General features: G+C 55.4%; 1 protein-coding gene across 10 annotated transcripts in view; it reads right to left on the bottom strand.

The window, feature by feature from the left end:
* Positions 1-19,004, bottom strand: part of UIMC1 (ubiquitin interaction motif containing 1) — an 87,052-nt gene that overhangs the window by 9,671 nt on the left and 58,377 nt on the right. For all 10 annotated transcript variants that reach the window (XM_075009803.1, XM_075009804.1, XM_075009801.1 and 7 more), the window contains 2 exons: positions 9,947-10,035; positions 8,166-8,245 (listed from right to left, as the gene is read on the bottom strand). In XM_075009803.1, coding sequence (XP_074865904.1) covers positions 8,166-8,245; positions 9,947-10,035 — 169 coding nt within the window. The remainder of the gene's footprint in view (positions 1-8,165; positions 8,246-9,946; positions 10,036-19,004) is intronic.

Raw genomic sequence — 19,004 nt, forward strand, 5'->3', positions numbered from 1 at the left:
GAAGGGAGGCACCCCTCCCCCGCCCCCCGGGGAACAGCAGGCTCCCCCCAACTCCACGCTGCAGCCCACATAATGGGGAGCAGGGACAGTGGCACAGGGCAGAAGAAAGAGAGTTAAAAACCCGTGACCCATCCTGGCTTTTCTCTGGCACTCAGTGGTGCACAAACCTCACCCCCCGGGCCAGCCTTCTGCAGCGCCAGGGCCAGCCTGAGCCTTAGCCCAGCCAAGCTCCAGGGGCGGCTGTTGGCCTTGCTCCAGCACGTTCCAGCGACAGGCCGGCTGCTTCACCGCCTGCGTGCTCTGCCGCGAACAAGCCCTCTCCCGGACTGCCCTGGCCTGTGCTTACCCCACGGGCCCTCAAGAACGACCCCGAGCAGCAGCTGACTGTGGGTTAAGTAGCTCTGGAAAGAAAGATCAAGGAATATGGCACACAAGTGCCATTCCTGTCCATCCCCTTGAAGGAAGGGACCAGGCAGAGATCGTTGAATCGTGGAAGTAAATGCCTGGTTGCACAGGTGGTGTCGGAGAGAGGGATTTGGTTTCTTCGACCATGGGACTCTGTTTCGGGAACAAGGATTGCTGGGAAGAGAAGGGATCCATCTAACCAAGAGGAAAGCATCGTTGTGGGCAGGCTTGCAAACCTAGTGAGGAGAGCTTTAAACTAGGGTCATCGGGGGATGGTGACACAAGCCCTGAGGTAAGTGGGGAAGGAGGAACAGCAAAGGAGGCTCCCTGGTTTGAAAGGAGAAAGTCGGCCAACCAGCTACTTATCTAAGGTGTTGGTATACGAATGCAAGAAGCCAGGAAACAAACAGGAGGAATTAGAGGCCCTGGCACAGGCACAGCAGTAGTAGTAGTAGTAGTAGGCATCCTGCAGTCTGCATAGACTATGGATCGCGCCCTTTAAAGTTTCAATTGAGGGCTTCATTTACAGCGTCTACCGTGACTATGAAGACCCACACGAGAGTGACAGTCCTTGCTGCATCTCTTGCAGATGTGGTGGGTGTCTGGCAAGTCCTTATTGTGCTTTCTGTGCGCTCGCTTCTCCTCTGCTAGCTGTCTGATCTTCAACTCGCCCTTCTGAAGGCCCTTGTGTAACCCCTGCCTCCATCTGCTGCGGTCGTCTGCTAGTTCTTCCCAGTTGTCCAGCTCGATGTCTACCTCTCTGAGGTCTCTCTTGCAGACATCTTTGTAGCGCAGCTGGGGGCGTCCGGGAGGTCTTTTGCCAGAGGCTAGCTCACCATACAGGATGTCTTTTGGAATCCTTCCATCATTCATCCTGCGGACGTGGCCAAGCCAGCGGAGCCGACGCTGCCTGAGGAGGGTGTGCATGGTTGGGATTCCAGCTTGCTCGAGGACGGCGGTGTTGGTCACTCTGTCCTTCCATGATATTCCAAGGATGCGCCTGAGGCAGCGCAAGTGGAAGACGTTCAGCCTCTTTTCCTGGCGGGCATACAGGGTCCAAGTCTCACTGCCATAAAGGAGGGTGCTGAGGATGCAGGCTCTGTAGACTTGCATTTTGGTGTGAGTGTACAGCTTGTTGTTATTCCACACTCTCTTGCTGAGTCTGGACAGAGTTGTGGCCGCTTTTCCGATCCTCCTATTTAGCTCAGTGTCCATCGACAGGGTGTCAGTGATTGTGGACCTGAGGTAAACGAACTCGTGGATGACCTCTAACGTATAGTTGTCATTGCTGATTGATGGGGATTCAGCAACATCCTGACTGAGTACGTTCATCTTCTTTAGGCTGATGGTAAGCCCAAAGTCCTTGCACGCTTTGGAGAACTGATCCAGCAGTTTTTGAAGCTGGTCTTCTGTGTGAGACACTACAGCAGCATCGTCTGCAAACAGCATGTCTCTGATGAGGACTTCCTGCACCTTAGACTTAGCTTTCAGCCTTGCAAGGTTAAACAGTTTCCCATCAGATCTTGTGTGTAGCAAGATGCCCTCTGTTGAAGATCCAAAGGCATGTTTCAGGAGGAGTGCGAAGAAGATCCCGAACAATGTCGGAGCAAGCACGCATCCTTGTTTGACGCCGCTCCTGATTCTGAAAGCATCCGATAATGCGCCGTCATATTGGATGGTTCCTCTCATGTCTTTGTGGAACGATTGGATCATCTTGAGTAACCGTGGAGGAGAGCCTGTCTTGTGGAGCAGTTTGAACAGACCATCCCTGCTGACCAAGTCAAAGGCCTTGGTCAGGTCGATGAAGGCTATGTAGAGTGGCTTTCTCTGCTCCCTGCACTTCTCCTGCAGCTGCCATAGAGAGAAGACCATGTCAACGGTAGACCTCTCTGCGCGGAATCCGCACTGCGATTCGGGGTACACCCTCTCAGCAATCTTCTGGAGTCTGCCGAGGATGATGCGAGCGAACAGTTTACCAGTGACGCTTAGGAGGGAGATTCCACAGTAGTTGTTGCAGTCGCTTCTGTCTCCTTTGTTCTTATACAATGCTACAATGTTAGCGTCGCGCGTATCCTGTGGAACCTCACCCTCTTTCCAGCACAGGCACAGCAGCTCATGTGGGGGATCCAGGAGTGTGTCCGCGGCACATTTGATTACCTCTGGTGGTACCGTCCTGGCCAGGGGCCTCTCCTGCTGCAATGCTGTCGATGGCTCTCTTCAGTTCATCCACAGTCGGTTCTTGATCCAGTTCGTCCATTACTGGTAGGAGCTCGACGGCATCGAGGGCTGCATCAACCACAACGTTCTCGCGTGAGTGCAGCTCGGAGTAGTGCTCGACCCAGGGCTCCATCTGTTTGGCTTTGTCAGCGATGACTTCACCAGATTTGGATTTCAGAGGTGCCATCTTGTTCTGGGTGCGTCCTAATGCCTTCTTCATACCCTCGTACATTCCTCTGCGATTACCAAAGTCGGCACAGGTCTGGATGCTGCTGCATAGCTGGAGCCAGTGGTTGTTGGCACAGTGCCTGGCTGTCTGCTGTACTGTTCTTCTGGCTGCTCTAAGTGCTTGCTGGGTACTCTGGCTCGGTGAGCGTTTGTACTCCAGGAGTGCAGCGCGCTTCTTTTCAATGACTGGAATCATCTCATCAGAGTTAGCTTCGAACCAGTCGTTCGTGTTTCTAGCTCTTCTTCCAAACACCGACAAGGCCGTGTTGTAAACTGCATCCCTCGGATGTTGCCATTTGGATGTCGCATCGACGCCCCCAGGGCCGCTGCGCAGATTTCCCTGGAGGGTCTCTCTGAACTTTTCAGCTTTCTCCGAGTTTGCTGTTTTTCTGGCGTCAATGCAGGGCCTTCCAGCAGGTTTAGAGCGGTACAGCTTCTTGGGTCTCAGCTTGAGCCTGGAGCAAACTAGCGAGTGATCTGTATCACAGTCAGCACTATGACAGCTGCGTGTCAGAAGGATGTTTTTGAGGTTATTACGCCTAGCGATGACCACATGTAGGTGATGCCAGTGCTTCGAGCGTGGGTGTCTCTACGACACTCTGTTCTGTGGCTTTGTTTGGAAGAATGTGTTTGTGATGCACAGATTGTGGTACATGCACAGTTCAAGGAGACGCTGTCCATTGTCATTCATTTTTCCCACACCGAAGTGTCCTAAGCAGGAAGGCCATGAGGCCCAATCAGCTCCAACTCTTGCATTGAAGTCACCCAAGATGTACAGTTGTTCATGAGCAGGTATTTGCACTACAGCAGCATTAAGCACATCATAGAACTTGTCTTTCACTTCTAGTGTGGCGTACAGGGTTGAGGCATAAGCACTGATCAGGTGGACGGGACCGGTGCAAGTTTGAAGTATGACCTGAAGGAGTCTTTCTGATCCGCCCATCACTAATTCCACCATTTGTAGAAGGGTGTTTCTGACAGCAAAGCCAACACCATGCTCTCTGGGTTCTTCTTGGGCTTTACCGTGCCAGAAAAAGGTTTAGTCCTTTTCCTTTAGAGAGCCCGAATCTGCGAGTCGCGTCTCTTGCAGTGCAGTGATATCAACTCGGAGCCTCTTCAGTTCCTCGTTGATGACAGCGGTCTTTCGGGTGTCACTCATGGCCTAAAGATCTTCAGTCAAGCCGGTCAGCATGGTCCGCGCATTCCAGCAAGCAAGCTTAAATTGTTGATCTTTCTCATTTCTTGTTGATTTTCTTATTGGTTTGTCTGGTGCCCAAATTTCAGTCACTTGTCAGGTTCAGGAACCTTAAGCCTCACAGTCACAGCAGTATGAGGTGATGGGGATAACAGAGACTTGGTGGGATGACTCACACAACTGAGCACCGTCATGGAAGGGTATAAACTGTTCAGGAAAGACAGGCCAGGGAGAAAAGGAGGAGTTACACTGTATGGGAGGGAGCAGTATGACTGCTCAGAGCTCCAGTATAAGGAGGAAGAAAAGCCAGTCGAGAGTCCTTGGGTTAAGCTTACAAGTGAAAGCAGAGTGATGATGTGTTCTGTGTTCACTATAGACCACCAGACCAAGGAGATGAGGATTTCTTCAGACAGCTCAGAGGAGCTTCCAAATCACAGGCCTGGTTCTCATGGGGGACTTTAACCACCCAGCCATTTGCTGGGAGACCAGTACAGCAGCACACAGACAATCCAGGAAGTGTTTGGAGGACGTTTGGGATAACTCCCTGGTACAAGTGCTGCAGGAACCAGCCGGGGCCATGTGCAACTTGACCTGCTGCTCACAGACAGAGAAGAACTAGAAGGAGAAATAGAAGTGGGTGGCAACCTGGGCTGCCGCGACCATGAGATGGCAGGTTTCTGGATTCTGACAAAAGGAAGGCAGGTGAGCAGCAACTTACAGACCCTTGATTTCAGAAGAGCAGACTTCAATCCCCTGTGAGAACTGATGGGCAGGATCCCCTGGGAAGCTAATACGAAGGGGAAAGGAGTTCCAGAGAACTGGCAGTATTTTAAAGACTTACTGAAGGCACAGGAACAAACCATCCCGCTGCATAGTAAGAAATGCAAATATGGCAGGCAACCAGCTTGGCTTAACAGGGAAATCCTTGGAGAGCTTAAACTCAAAAGGGATGTGAATAAGAAATGGAAACTTGGACAGTTGACTAAGGAGGAGTGTAACTATACAGCTGGAGAATGCCGGGCAGTAATCAGGAAAGCGGAAGTACACTTGTAATTGCAGCTGGCAAGGAATGTGAAGGGTAACAAGAAGGGTTTCTACAGTCATGTTAACAAGAACAGAGTTATCAGGAAGTGTGTGGGGGCTGTTACTGGATGAGGGCGGTGACCTGGTGACAGATGGCATGAAGTACTCAATGCTTTTTTTGCCTCAGTCTTTATGGGGAAGATCAGTTCTCAACTTATGGCACTAGGCAACGCAGTATGGGAAGCAGCTGGGCAGCCCTTAGTGTGGAAAGAACAGGTTAAGAGCTATTTAGACGCACACAAACCCATGGGTCTGGATGTAATGCAGCCAAGGGTACTGAGGGAATTGGCAGAGGTCATTGCAGAGCCTTTGGCCGTGACCTTTGAAAACTCGCGGAGATTGGAAGATATTCCGGATGATTGGAACAAGGCAAACGTGGTGCCCATCTTTATAAAGGAAAGAAGGACGACCCAGGGAACTACAGACCCATCAGCCTCAACTCAGTCCCCTGAAATAACATGAAGGGGATCCTCTAGGAATCCATTTAGAAGCCCTTGGCAAAGAAGAAAGTGATCAAGAGTAGTCAACATGGATTCACCAAGGGCAAGTCCTGCCTGGCCAACCTCATTAGCTTCCGTGATGAGGTAACAGGCTTTGTGGACACGGGGAAGTCGAGGGATGTGATACACCTGACTTTAGCAAAGCTTTTGATACAGTCTCCCACAACATTCTTGCCCATAAGTTATGGACGTATGGATTGGATGTATGAATAGTAAGATGGATAGAAAGCTGGCTTGATAAACAGGCCCAATGGGTAGTAGGCAATGGCCCAATGTCTGGTCAGTGGTCAGTTTCAAGTGGAGCGCCCCAAAGATCTGTTCTAGGACGAGTACTGTTCAACAACTTTCTCAATGACCTGGATGAGGGGATGGATTTCACCCTCAGCAAATTTGCAGGTGACACTAAGCTAGGGGGTCAGGTAGATATGCTGGAGGGTAGGGATATGGTCCAGAGTGACCCAGACGAATTGGAGGATTGGGCCAGAAGAAATCTCATGGGGTTCAACAAGGAGAAGTGCAGAGTCCTGCACTTGGGATGGAAGAATCCCAAGCACTGTTACAGGCTGGGGACCGACTGGCTAAGTAGCAGTGCAGCAGAAAAGGTCCTGGGGATTACAGTGGGTGAGAGGCTGGGTAGGAGCCAGCAGTGTGCGCTTGTAGCCAGGAAGGCTGACGGCATATTGGGGTCCATTAGGAGCAGCGTTTCCAGAAGGTCTAGGGAAGTTAGTTTTCCTCTCTACTCGTCACTGGTGAGGCCACACGTGGAGAATTGCGTCATTCGGCACTCCCCAGTGCAGAAAGGGTGTGGGCCCACTGGAGAGGGTTCAGCAGAGGGCAATGAAAATGATTAGGGGTCTGGAGCACAAGACCTATGAGGAGAGGCTCGTTTAGCTTACAGAAGAGAAGACTGAGGGGTGATTTAATAGGAGCCTTCAACTTCCTGAAGGGGAGCTCTAAAGAGGAGGGTGAGAAACTGTTCTCAGTGGTGTCAGATGGCAGAACAGGGAGCGATGGTCTGAAGTTACAGAGGGGGAGGTGTAAGTTGGATATTAGGAAAAACTACTTCACCAGGCGGGTGGGGAAGTCCTGGAATGTGTTGCCTAGAGAGGTGGTGGATTCTCCATCCCTAGAGGTTTTTAAGTCCCGGCTGGACAAGGTCCTGGCTGGGATGACTTAGTGGGGGTTGAAGGTGCTTTGGGCAGGGGCTGGACTAGATGACCTCCTGAGGTCCCTTCCAGCCCTGGGACTCTAGGATTCTATGAGGGTCTGCAGGCCGGGCTGTGAGCTCCCAGCACACCAGAGTGCCAGGGCAGCCCCCTCCGCACACAGCGCCTCGCCAAGGAAGCTAGCTGCATGGGGGAGAGCTGGAGTGAGCCGGGGTAGTTCACTGACATCACACAGCGTGCACCAGCACTCGCACACCCCCACCCGGGCGCTCGGCCTGCACTGTGGGGTGTCAGGGCACACGCCGGTACCAGATGAGAGGTGGAAGCGCCGATGAGAACAGCATTACCCTGTGCAATGACACATCCCAACGTGACACACGACAGCAGGCATTGGGCCGCTCATTTCCACTCCCAACACAAGTGCACTGCTCACCTCTTCAAATCCCGGCTGCCCAAAGACATGCACCCCCACGCCCTGGCCGTAAACAGTCAGCGTCACACCAAGGGGCAGCGCCGGGCGCGCCTGCAGGACAGGCCTGCTCTCGGGGAGAAGGCAGCCAGCAGGCAGCGCAGAGCAGCACGGACCCCAAGGTGGCAGGCTCCAGGCCAGCTCAGGCTGCGCTCCAGAACGGCCTGCCCAGTTCTCACAGCCAAGACTCGGTGCTGTCCCCAGGCTCTCTGCTCTGCTCCCCTCTGGCTCCACTGAGGCTGGGGGTCTCCGGGTCAAACCTCCCAGGGACTGCTGGGGGATAACCACAGGTCTGCAACACAACCCAGGACCAGCAGCGTCCCAGCCGCCCAGAGATTACCATGGTGCAAGTTCCAACTCAGGCAGGAGTTGCAGATACCCAGCAGGACCTTGCCAAACCTGCTGGCCTCCCCACAACCCCCCAGCAGCACCGCTTGCCCTTCCCTTCCCTTCCCCTCTCAGCCCAGGGCGGGCGACTGGTGCCCCTCTGGGCTTAGCTCATGCAGCTGCTCCAGGCAGTCCCGACCGGGGGAATCGGGGAGGGGCGTCAGGGCCCGAGGGATACAGCCTCCTCTGCCCCGGGGGACTCCCAGGCTCTCCCTGCGGAGCGTGCAGGTTGCGGTGTGACAGAGGGCTTAGAGCCTGGCCTGCACCTCCCCGAAGCCAACACAGCTACTGTGCTGCAGCGTGTGCCAAGTGCCCAGAGCTGCCGCTGGAAGAACAGTGCTGCTCAGAGAGCAGCGCATGCAGCAGCACACACCCCTCAGGTACGTGGCCTGCGTTACGCCAGCAGCTCGCAGCGGCAGGCCACAGCGCCCGAGCCCCATGGCCGTAGCACCCGCTAGTGCAGACGCAGCCTGGAGCTAGGGCGAGCCAGTGCCTCGCCCTTCAGGGACTCTTACCTGCACGGGTGCATCTTCGCTGGCCGAACAGAGCTCTGCTCGCTGGGGCTCAATCGCCACCGATGGGCTTGGCTGGGTCTCTGAAACAGAATGTGCCATTTCAGCGCGGACATGCAGCCCCTGCGGAGCCCTCGCTCTCCCACGCGGCTGAGCCCAGTCGCGTGCAGGACTCCTGCCTTTTCTCACCCATCTGCCTCCCAGATGTTAGCGGGCAGCCCAACCCCGCAGCTGGAGCGGAGCGGAGCGGAGCAGTTCGAGCGCAAGGCGGAAGGACAAGGCTGCTACAGCTTTACAGCTTCTTGGGGAGCGAGAACACGTGGGACCTGCAGAAGAAGTGCAGGGAGCCAGCAGGGTGAGAATGGAGCTCTCTGGCCCAGGAGAGAGTGGTCCAGACACAGACGCTCCTCTGCTGCCTCTGATCAGCCAGCCCACGTATTCCACATCACCAGGCACACACGCAGCCAGCTGCAGGGGACCTCTCTCACCTCCATGGGGAACGACGGAGAGCTGCCCCTACCAGCAGATCCCAGCACCACGGGGGAATCAGCCAGGGGAGATGCCAAGCGGTTCGGCTCCAGGTCAGGGAGATGAAAGTGTCTTTGACCTCAGTGCTTTCCGTAACGCGGAGCATCTCAGAGATGCAGACAGGGCCCTCGGGAGGTCACCTAACCCAGGCTCTGCAGGACCAAGTAACCCCCACCCAGTCCTGAAACAGGTCTGCCCAACTGGTTCTTAAACGCCTTGAACAACAGACTCCACAACCTCCCTCCGGCGCTTGTTCCACAGCTTAGCGACCACGCCAGCGAGAGCGACCCCACCTGGCCCTTGCTGCAGAGGGAGCACAAGGCTCCTTGGCCTGCTCCGAGTGAACGTGGAGGACAAGTCTCCAGCGCCCTCTTCCCAACAGCTCTGAACATGTCTGGAGATTCCTCAGCCCCCTCTTGCCTCTTTCCAGCACTAACCTGCCCCGTTTGCAAACGCTCCCCTGGCCTGTCGTCGGGCTCTGCCCGTCACCTAAAGTGAGGGCCCAGCACCCCAGCTCCAGCCTCTGCAGTGCCGCAGGGTGGGACGGTTCCTCCCGCGTCTGACAGGCACACTCCTGTCACCATCACACCTCCCAGCTGGCACTGCGGAATGCCGCTCCTGACCTCAGGCAAGATGCCAGCACTCGCCTCTCCCCTCCGCTTCACTGCTTCCTGGCTCTGACCTCGGCGCATTCAGCCCCCTTTTTACACACACCCCCCCCGGCTCCCCACAGCGCCGCCTCCTGGATGGGACCCCGGGGGAGCCTCCGACCCCCACTCCGCACAGGCGGGCTGCAGTGACTCTCAGCCGGGCTGTGCCACTGCAGGGCTATTAGCTGTCAGGAACCCTGCCTAGAACAGAGCCTGTTAGCACAGAAACCAGAACTTCCAGCATCTCCAGCTCAGGGGAGGCCTCCAGGGTCCTGGCTCCCCCGCCACAAGGAGACGGCAACTCGAGTGTGTGCATCTCAGGCTTTACTGCACCCCGAGTTTCAGGCCAACAGACTGGAAAATTTCTGAGTCCAGAAGTTCTGCTTTCAAGGAAGAGGCAAACGCAGTTTGCATAACCAGGGAAGTTAAAAACCCAACGGCGTGAATTTCAGTTCTGGGAAAACCAGCTGGGGAGAAAGTGATTTCTTCTCAATGCAGAAAAACAGAGAAATCCTGGGCTCCCCTTTCACAAGGGCAAGGGGGGTGTAAAACCAGATGACGTGCCCTTTCCAGCGCAGGAGCAGTACATTTCAATTCGTCTCTTACCGGGACAAACGGTGATCTCCTCTTCAGCAGAGCTCTGCCTGGCCATGTCTGGGCTCCTCTTACTGTCAAGTGGGGTCAAGGCAGAAATGCTGCCAAAACAAACATAGACGTGTCAAATCAATCCATCAGTGGCGCAGCATGTAGCAGGCCAGACACAGCCACAGACTCAGGGCTTTTCAGAAGCGAATCACTGCCACAAAGGACCCTGAGGCCAGACAGACAGGTTTGAGACGTGCCTGGCTGATGGCTCAGGAGGGACACTGTACCACGCACAGGGAGAAAAGCTGCTCCGAACTGAGCTGCCTTTGAACCCCTCTGCTCTCAGGGCTCGGAGTTCTGCAGGCGGCCGGGCTCCGCGCCTGCACCGAGGAACTGGAGGGAGGCTAAAGAGGAGCAGGGCTGCTTCAGGTTGTACTCCTCCCCCATCCTACTACTAACGCCTCTGTCCATCCATCCCCGGGCTTGGCGCAGCAGGGACATGCTACAACTCAAGGCCCCCCAAGCGCTTGCCTAGTGGCTCCTTAGCGCAGTGTTTAACCAGGTCCTCTGCTTGACCTTCCAGTTCCTCCATTCTCTCCGAGGACAGCGACCCCTTGATGGCACAGTCAGCCATTTCTGAGTGAGCGTGTCCCTTGCATTCCCCCACACCCCACGGCCCTCTGAGCCCATAGGCCACAGCCTGAATTCCCCCCTGCAAATCGAAGGTTTATTACTCTCCCCAGACGCCTAGGGAGCAGGCAACGGCCACCAGGGAGTTGTGATAAAAACTACTCAGTGCGGAGAGGAAAGCCCTGGGGACGTCTCTTTTCAATCCACCTTCTCACAGCACCTTACAAGCTAAGGCTGAGAATGATTTATTCAGCGTGACTACCAGGGCTCACTGCAAATGGCTGCTCACAACACCACTTACTACGACAGTTATAAAAGGGACTAGTCCCTTTACAGCCAGACCGGCCTGCTTCCTACAGCCCCTGTCTAGTAGCAAAGCACCAGAGCATTTCTTCACCGTGGGGTCTGCCGCACTCTGCGTGCCGCGCGCGTGATGGCGAGGCTGAGGGATTTCTGCTCATAGAATCCCAGGGCTGGAAGGGACCTCAGGAGGTCACTGAGTCCAGCCCCCTGCCCAAAGCAGGATCAGCCCCCACCGGGGCTTTGCTGAGCTGGGACTTAAAGACCTCTAGGGAAGGAGATTCTGCCCCGTGGCTAAGTAACCCCCTCCAGCGACTCGCCGCTCTCCGAGTGAAAAAGGCAGTTACCTGCTCCAGAGCTGCTGTTCTTGGAGTTGTGGTGCTCGCGTCCATTCCAAACGGAGTGTGTGCCGGTGCATGCCCAGCGGCCAGAGAACTTTTTGCCGTAGCCAGAAGCCATCGGGTCAGAGTGGCGCCGATATGGCAACCACTGTAAGCACCTCCCAACCCGCCCCCGCTCAGTTCCTTCTCCCCGGCTACTGTGGCAGAGTGGAAGGCAGGTGGCTTTTGGAAGGACGTGAGCAAGACGTCTCGAAGAACACCAGTGTGCGTCGTCGTCTTCTTCGGGTGACTGCTCATGTGTGTTCCACCCGCCTAGGCGTTGGGGTCGGAGCCCAGGAAGGAACGTAGGACAGCCCGGTCCACCACAGCGCCCTCCCTCACGTGCTACGTCAGTGCGTAACGGGCTGTAACGTCTGCATCAAGGACCTGGTGGCCTCCCTGCAGATGTCCTGGAGAGGGACAAGGGCTAAACGTGCTGCAGAGGACGCATGTGCACCGGTAGAGCGGGCCCTGATCGGGGAAGGGGGAACCCCCGCCAGCCTGTATCATTCCTTAATGCAGGTCACTACCCAGGAGAAGATCTGCTGGGAGGAGACTGGGAGGCCCTTATTCTATCTGCCACTGCCACAACAGCTGTTGGAACTTCCTAAAGGGTTTCAGCCTGTCCGTGGAGAAGGCCAAAGCCCTCCGAACATCTAAGGCGTGTAAAGTCTGTTCCCTGGAGAAGCATGAGGCTTTGGGTAAAAAAACCAGCACAGAGCTGTCCTGGCTGACGTGGAAAGAGGTAAGAACGCCGGAGGGGGTCTCAGTCTGACCTTGTGGAACACTGCATAGCGCGAGTCCACCGTCAGTGCCCTCAACTCACACACCCTCCTGGCCGAGGTGATGGCCACCAGGAAAGCTGTTCCGCAACTTGGAAACAGCAGGAAACTTGAAGCGATGGGTTCGAAGGGGGCCGCAGAGATTTTGACAACACCAGATTCAGATCCCACGCCAGTAAAGGGGCCCGCACCTGCGGTATGACCCTCTCCAGGCCTCTTACACATCTTCTAACCACTGGTCCTGAGAAAACGGAGGCCATCCCAGGGCTGGGGTCAAAGGCTGAGATAGCAGCCAAATGCACCTCAATGGAGGATAATGACAGTCCCTCCTGATTTAAATACAAGGAGTCCAAAATCACCGGTATCGAGGCCGGTAATGGGGACAGTCCCCTCTGAGAGACCCAGACAGAAAACCTTTCCCACTTGGCCACACAGGCCGCCCTCATGCAGGGTCTCCTACTGTTCAACACCTCCCTTACAGGGATCAAGCATGAGCATTCCACAGCCTTCAACCCTGGAGCTTCCAAGCCACAAGGTGCAGGGAGCGAAGGTCGGGGTGCTGCAGTCGCCCCTTTTCCCGCTGACGCGGGCGTAACAGGAATGTCATTGGCTTGAGACCGACAATTCCAGGAGAGCCGAGTACCAGGGCTGCCGGGCCCACGCTGGGATGGCAGATGCCCAATCTGACCGAATTTTGAGAAGGACCTTGAGGACGAGTGGAATTGGAGGGAAAGCGCATAGCAACGGGCCTGACCAGGGGATGCTCAGCGCATTTGCCCAGGGTGCCGGACTCCGGATCCGGTAAGAACAAAATGTCCGCCCTTCGTATTGTGGTGTGAGACGAATAGGTCCACTTGGGGATGTCCCCACTTCTGGAAAACAGAGTGCAGCACGTCTGGGTGTGCCGACCACTTGCGGCTCACAAACCACCTGCTGAGACGGTCCGCCTGTGAGTTGTGGACTCCAGGAGGTAACGGGCCTGCAGGAGGATCGGCTGTTGAATGCAGAACTCCCAGAGCCGGAGGGCCTTGTGACACAGGGGAGAGGAACATGCACCTGTTTGTTTACACAGTACGTTGCTGTTGTGTTGTCTGTGCAAGTAGACCGTCCTGCAACACCTCGCAAGGAGCCTGACGGCACTGAGCTCCCGAACATTTACGTGGAGCTGCACGTCCACCTTGTCCCACAAAGCCTGAGTCCGGCACTCCCTCGAAAGGTGCCCCCCACCCCAGCTCAGAGGCGACTGTTACTAGGGAGAGAGAGGCTGCAGGGGGCTGAAGAGAACTTCTGCGCGCACCGTTCCGGCATCTAGCCACCACTGCGGGGTTGACAGACTCTGCGGTGACACAAACCTGTGCTGTCTCGCGCAGAGCGGCGCACCGAGGCGAGCCACGGTGGACGAGGGCGCATCCGGAGCCTGGCGTGCTGGCCTACGGACATGCAGATTGCCACATGACCCAGCAACCTCATCCAGCCCCTGGCTGTTGTGGTGGGGAGCCTGATCATCTCGTGGATAAGAGGCGCCTGGCAGGAAGGCCCTGGCGCGCACCACGTCCAGGAGGGCCCCCACGAACTCCACTAGCTGAGTGGGAACCAAAACCAACTTTGCCTCCTTGACCAGGAGGCCAAGACTGAAGAACGTTTGGCAGATCACCTGCACGTGCTGGTGCACTTGGCTCTGCAAGTGCCCCTTGACCAACCGATCATCCAGGTCTGGGAACGGCTGTAACTGGCACCTGCGTAGGAAGGCTGCCACCGCCGTGCATTTGGTAAAGACCATCAGGGCAGAGGACAGACTGAGCGGAAGGACCGTGAAGTGGTAGTGACCCATCCGCCAGGAACCGAAGAAACCACCTGCCGGGTGCGTAAATAGTTTATGGAGACAGGCGTCTTGTAAGTCGAGAGCAGCAAACCAACCCGTTCCAGCACTGGGCTGATGAGACCCAAGGGTGTCACACCAACCCTCATCTTTTTCACAACCGCGCTCAGTTCTCATGAGTCCAGTATGGGCCTTAGTCCCCCTGCTGACTTCGGAATTAGGAAATGTCGGGACTAGAACCCCTGCCACGGAAACTGGTGCGGGACCCCTGTGCGTCCCCCGCTGAAGGAGGGATTGTATCTCCTGTCTGAGCAGACTCTCGTGAGAGGGGTCCCTGCGGACGGGGGAGATACACAGAAAGCTGGATGGCATGTCCCCTTTCTACCGTGTGTCGGACCCACCGGTCCGAAGTTATGTTGCACCAAGTAGGGCAGAAAGGGGACAGGTGGAAGGAGAATAAGGGGCATGCTGGAAATGCGTGGGAAATTGGTGTGCCACTCCCGACTGCACCATCCAAATGAGTGTTTCAGCCCTGGTGGGAGTTTTTAGGACCCCCCGGTGCCTTCTGCCCGTGTGGTTCCTCCTGCTAGTGTCCCTCTGCTGTTGGGGGAACTGCCTTTTGTGAGGCCGAGGGGTGAAGTGCCTGTGTTGGGCCAATGGGGTGTGAAGACCCAGCGAGCAGGGCGTGGTCCTTGAGTCCTTCAGGCAGTGAAGCCTGTTATCAGTCTTGTCCGAAAACAAAGAAGGGGCTTCGAAGGGAGGGTCCTGTATGGTCGGGTGGACCTTCTATGGGAGGCCGGACGCTTGCAGCCAACGCCCCCTGCACGTGGCCACCCGAGGCCATCCGCTGAGTCCAGCACCACCTGGGATATGAGTTTGTTTTCCTGCACCTCTGCCTCAGGAGGAATCCGCTCTGAAAAGCGAGACAGGGCACTGACAGTGGCGTGCGTATCTGCTACCCAGCGCCTGCTGGTTAGCAATCCGCCTCCTGCTGTAAAGGTCCAGGCGTTTGGCAGCTCTGCTCTCTGGGGAGGGTCCCTGCAAGTCCTGTCTCTCCCTGGGGTTCGCTGAATCAACCACCAGGGAGTAGGCAGGAGGTTGAGCAAAAAGGTGCTCATTGCCCTGGGAGGGGACAAACTAACAATGTTCATTCCTAAGGGCAGTGGGCAAGGGTCTGCCCAACCATCTCTGCAGTGCTGGCAATTGTTTCAGTAATCAGAGAATCCCAGGGCTGGAAGGGACCTCAGGAGGTCATCTAGTCCAGCCCCCTGCCCGAAGCAGGATCAACTCCAACTAAGTCATCCCAGCCAGGACCTTGTCCAGCCGGGACTTAAAAACCTCAAGGGATGGAGAAACCACCACCTCTCCAGGCAACGCATTCCAGTGCTTCACCACCCTCCTGGTGAAACAGTTTTTCCTAATATCCAACCTACACCTCCCCCTCTTCAACTTCAGACCATTGCTCCTTGTTCTGCCATCTGACACCACTGAGAACAGTTTCTCACCCTCCTCTTTAGAGCTCCCCTTCAGGAAGTTGACGGCTGCTATTAAATCACCCCTCAGTCTTCTCTTCTGTAAACTAAACAAGCCCAAATCCCTCAGCCTCTCCTCATAGGTCTTGTGCTCCAGCCCCTTAATCATTTTTGTTGCCCTCCCCTGAACCTGCTCCAGCAAATCCACATCCTTTTCATACTGGAGGGCCCAAAACTGGACACAATACTCCAGAGGTGGTCTCACCAGTGCTGAATAGAGGGGAACAACCACTTCTCTAGATCTTCTCGCAATGCTCCTCCTAATGCACCCCAGGGTGCCGTTAGCCTTCTTGGCTACAAGGACACACTGTTTACTCATATCCAGCCTTTCATTCACCATAACCCCTAGGTCCCTTTCCGTCGTACTGCTGCTGAGCCAGTCGGTCCCCAGCCTGTAACAATGCTCTGGATTCTTCCGCCCCAGGTGCAGGACTCTACACTTCTCCTTATTGAACCGCATCATATTTCTTTTGTCCCAGTCCTCCAATTTATCCGGGTCCCTCTGGATTCTCTCTCTACCCTCCAACATATCTACCTCTCCACCTAGTGTGTCATTCACAAACTTGCTGAGGGTGCAATCCAGTCCCTCATCCAGGTCATTAATAAAGATGTTGAACAACACCGGCCCCAGAACCGAGCCTTGCGGCACTCCGCTTGAAACCGACCGCCATCCAGATATTGAGTCATTGACCACTACCCATTGGGCACAGGGCCCGAGGAGGACAGGATGTCCATTACCGGATCCATCTCATCCTGAGTCTCCTCCACCTCTACCCCAGGCCTGGGGCCAGCCAGTGTAAAAGTTGCTGGAAGGCCCTGCCGTCCTCCAGACACTGAAGACCCCACCACCACCTCATCCAGGGAAGAGGAGGAGGAAATACTTTAAAAAAAAAAAAATATGGAGATACACATCTCACAGAGCTGGAAGGGACCTTGAGAGGCCATTAATTCCAGTCCCCTGCCCTCTTGGCAGGAGCAAGCACCCTCCCTTTTTTCTTTCCCTTATTTGCCCCAGATCCCTAAATGGCCCCCTCAAGGATTGAGCTCATGACCCTGGGTTTAGCAGGCCAATGCTCCAACCACTGAGCTATCCCTGCTCCCCCAGCAAACATCAGTTTGTAGAGGGAGACCAGGCAGGCCCAGGTCCCCTGCCTGACGTGCCAGCACCAGCTGCGGTGCAGAGGCACGGTGCCTGATGCCAAAGGCAATACACCCAGCACTGGGGCAGACGGCACCAAGGTTGAGTCTTGATGAAACGGCACCTGTCCCAGTGGTGCCGACAACAACAGTACCAGGAGCCCCAGCACCGAAACCGATGGAGGCCACAATGGCTGAGATGGCACCAGCACTGGTGCCGATGGTGTTGAAGCCAGCAATGCTGATGGCACAGACGAGGCAGCCTCTGCCCTGCAGAGCAGATCCTGTGCCTGTTCCGGCGGGGAGGTGCCCACCGATGGCAACGGCGCCAAGTGCGGCACCTGGGTGCTCCCTGCACCCTAGACAGGAATCCTGCAGCCTGCCCCAGCATCTGAAGAAACGCCCAAGGGTTCCCAAAGGGCCACTGCGTTACCCCCTGCACCGTCAGCGGCCACCTGTCGTCGTCCCAGTGTCAACTATGGTGCCAGTGACGACTGCGATGAGATGTCCTCGTGCTCCCACTCCACGCCGAGCTGGAGCAGTAGGAGTCCCATGTGCAGAAGACCACGGTGGTGCCATATGTTCAGTGCCTCCAAACAGGGCACCTGAAACTGGCCTGCCGTCAGCACCCTGGGCTGTTGAACATGATCTGGTGCCACCAAAGATGACGATGACAGCGATATGGAGGACACCAGCGTAACCCCAGGGTCGGGGTCGGCACCGTGGGTGACTGGTCGCTCGCAGGCATAGGCTGCTCCCTGCTAGCCATGCGCTGGCCCCGACTTCCCTCAGGCGGTGAGGGGCCCAGCCCCATCATCTGCAATAAGTGGCCAGCATTGAGGGTAGTCAGGACAGCGTGAGCTCCTGCCTCGCGCTGGCGTTGATGCATGCGCCCCTGGCTCTAGTCCATGGCGCGGCAGAGCAGACGGCTGGGGAGTGTCCTGGCGCTTTGACCCCGATGGGGACCCGCCCCTACCACGCCTCTTTCTTTCGAGGCACTGGGGACTGGCTCCGATGGCGCCGTGGGACACCAGGCACCCGCGCCCGTTCACGATGCTGTGAGTCCTTGGGCGGCACCGAGCCTGACAATGGCGCCAGTGCACTCTGTACTGAGGAGGCTCCACTGCACACTTCCACTGGCGACACGTCCAGCTCGGGGCCGCCTCCAAGAGCAGGACTTTGAGACGCTGCGAAGTCCTTGGTTTGAAATTTTAACAGATGGAGCAGTGATATCACCCAGACTGCGCGGACACGTGGGGTGTGGATCGCTTTTGGGCATCTGCCCGACACATTTAGATCAGTTCTCAAAACCTGGAGAGCCAGGCATCGCCGTGCCCAGGCGCCCAGCGGGCACAAACTCCCACCTCGGCTCTCATGACAACTTAACGCCAACTACTAAACTATTTCGAGGTCATTAGGAACTATTTACACGCTAAACAAAGGCTGCTAGCTAACAATCACAGTGAGAAAGGAGAGCTCCAGCAACCCGCAGCGCAGTGAGAAGGAACCCAGCGGAGGGGACGGGGGGGAGGGATATATATGTTGCGATAGCAGTGCCACTTTGACACTATGGTGACTGGCTAGGACAAAAAGCTTTCCAGCAACCGGGCATGTGCCCACCCACACCCACACTTTGGAATGCACATGAGCAATCACTCGAGGAATAAAATCTACACCCAATTCCGCATCAGGACGCCACACTCCAGAAGGCTCTAAGTGACAGGCCTGTCCTTGTCCATAGACAACCTCCTATCCCGAGAGAGATTCTCACCAGCAATCACAGGCTACACCACAGTAATACGAATCCTGGAACTTTTCCTTGCAACAAACCCTCCTGCCAACTTTGTTCACATATTTATTCTGGGGATACCATCACTGGACCAAACCACGTTAGTTACAAGATCAAAGGCTCATTCTCCTGCACTTCCAGCAACATTATATATGTTATTATGTGCCAACAATGCCCTGACACTATGTACGTTGGACAGACTGGACAAAACCTTCGCCAAAGAACAACTGGACACAGAGCAGACATAAAGAAACTCAGTACACATAAGCCTGTCACTGAACGCTTCAGTGGAGTGGGCCCTTCTGTTATAGTCCTGAGCATATGTGGCCTGCAACATAAACAATTCAACAGATCAGCGGGTGAGATGCCTGAGTTACAGCACATATTCAAAATTGATACGCTAACGTGGTATGATCAGAGACATCAACTACCTCACACGTTACAAGGACTGCTTCCCTTCCTTTGATGCTAGTAATTACCTCAGACAGGACAATTAACATCCCTCCACCTCTCACCCCGCTTCCTTCTATCCTATGCGATTTGTCAGTTTTTACTGCACTGTTTCTCTTTTTGGTCCTCTGTATTTATATATGTCAGTCTGTATTGGAAATGAAATTGATCTGAAGAAGTGGGTCTCTCCCACGAAAGCTCATCACCGAATAAATCATTTTGTTAGTCTTTAAAGTGCTGCATTTCTGCTGTTTTGTTTT

The sequence above is a fragment of the Carettochelys insculpta genome, chromosome 15 (assembly GCF_033958435.1).
Source record: "Carettochelys insculpta isolate YL-2023 chromosome 15, ASM3395843v1, whole genome shotgun sequence".
In the NCBI taxonomy this organism is placed as follows: Eukaryota; Metazoa; Chordata; order Testudines; family Carettochelyidae; genus Carettochelys; species Carettochelys insculpta.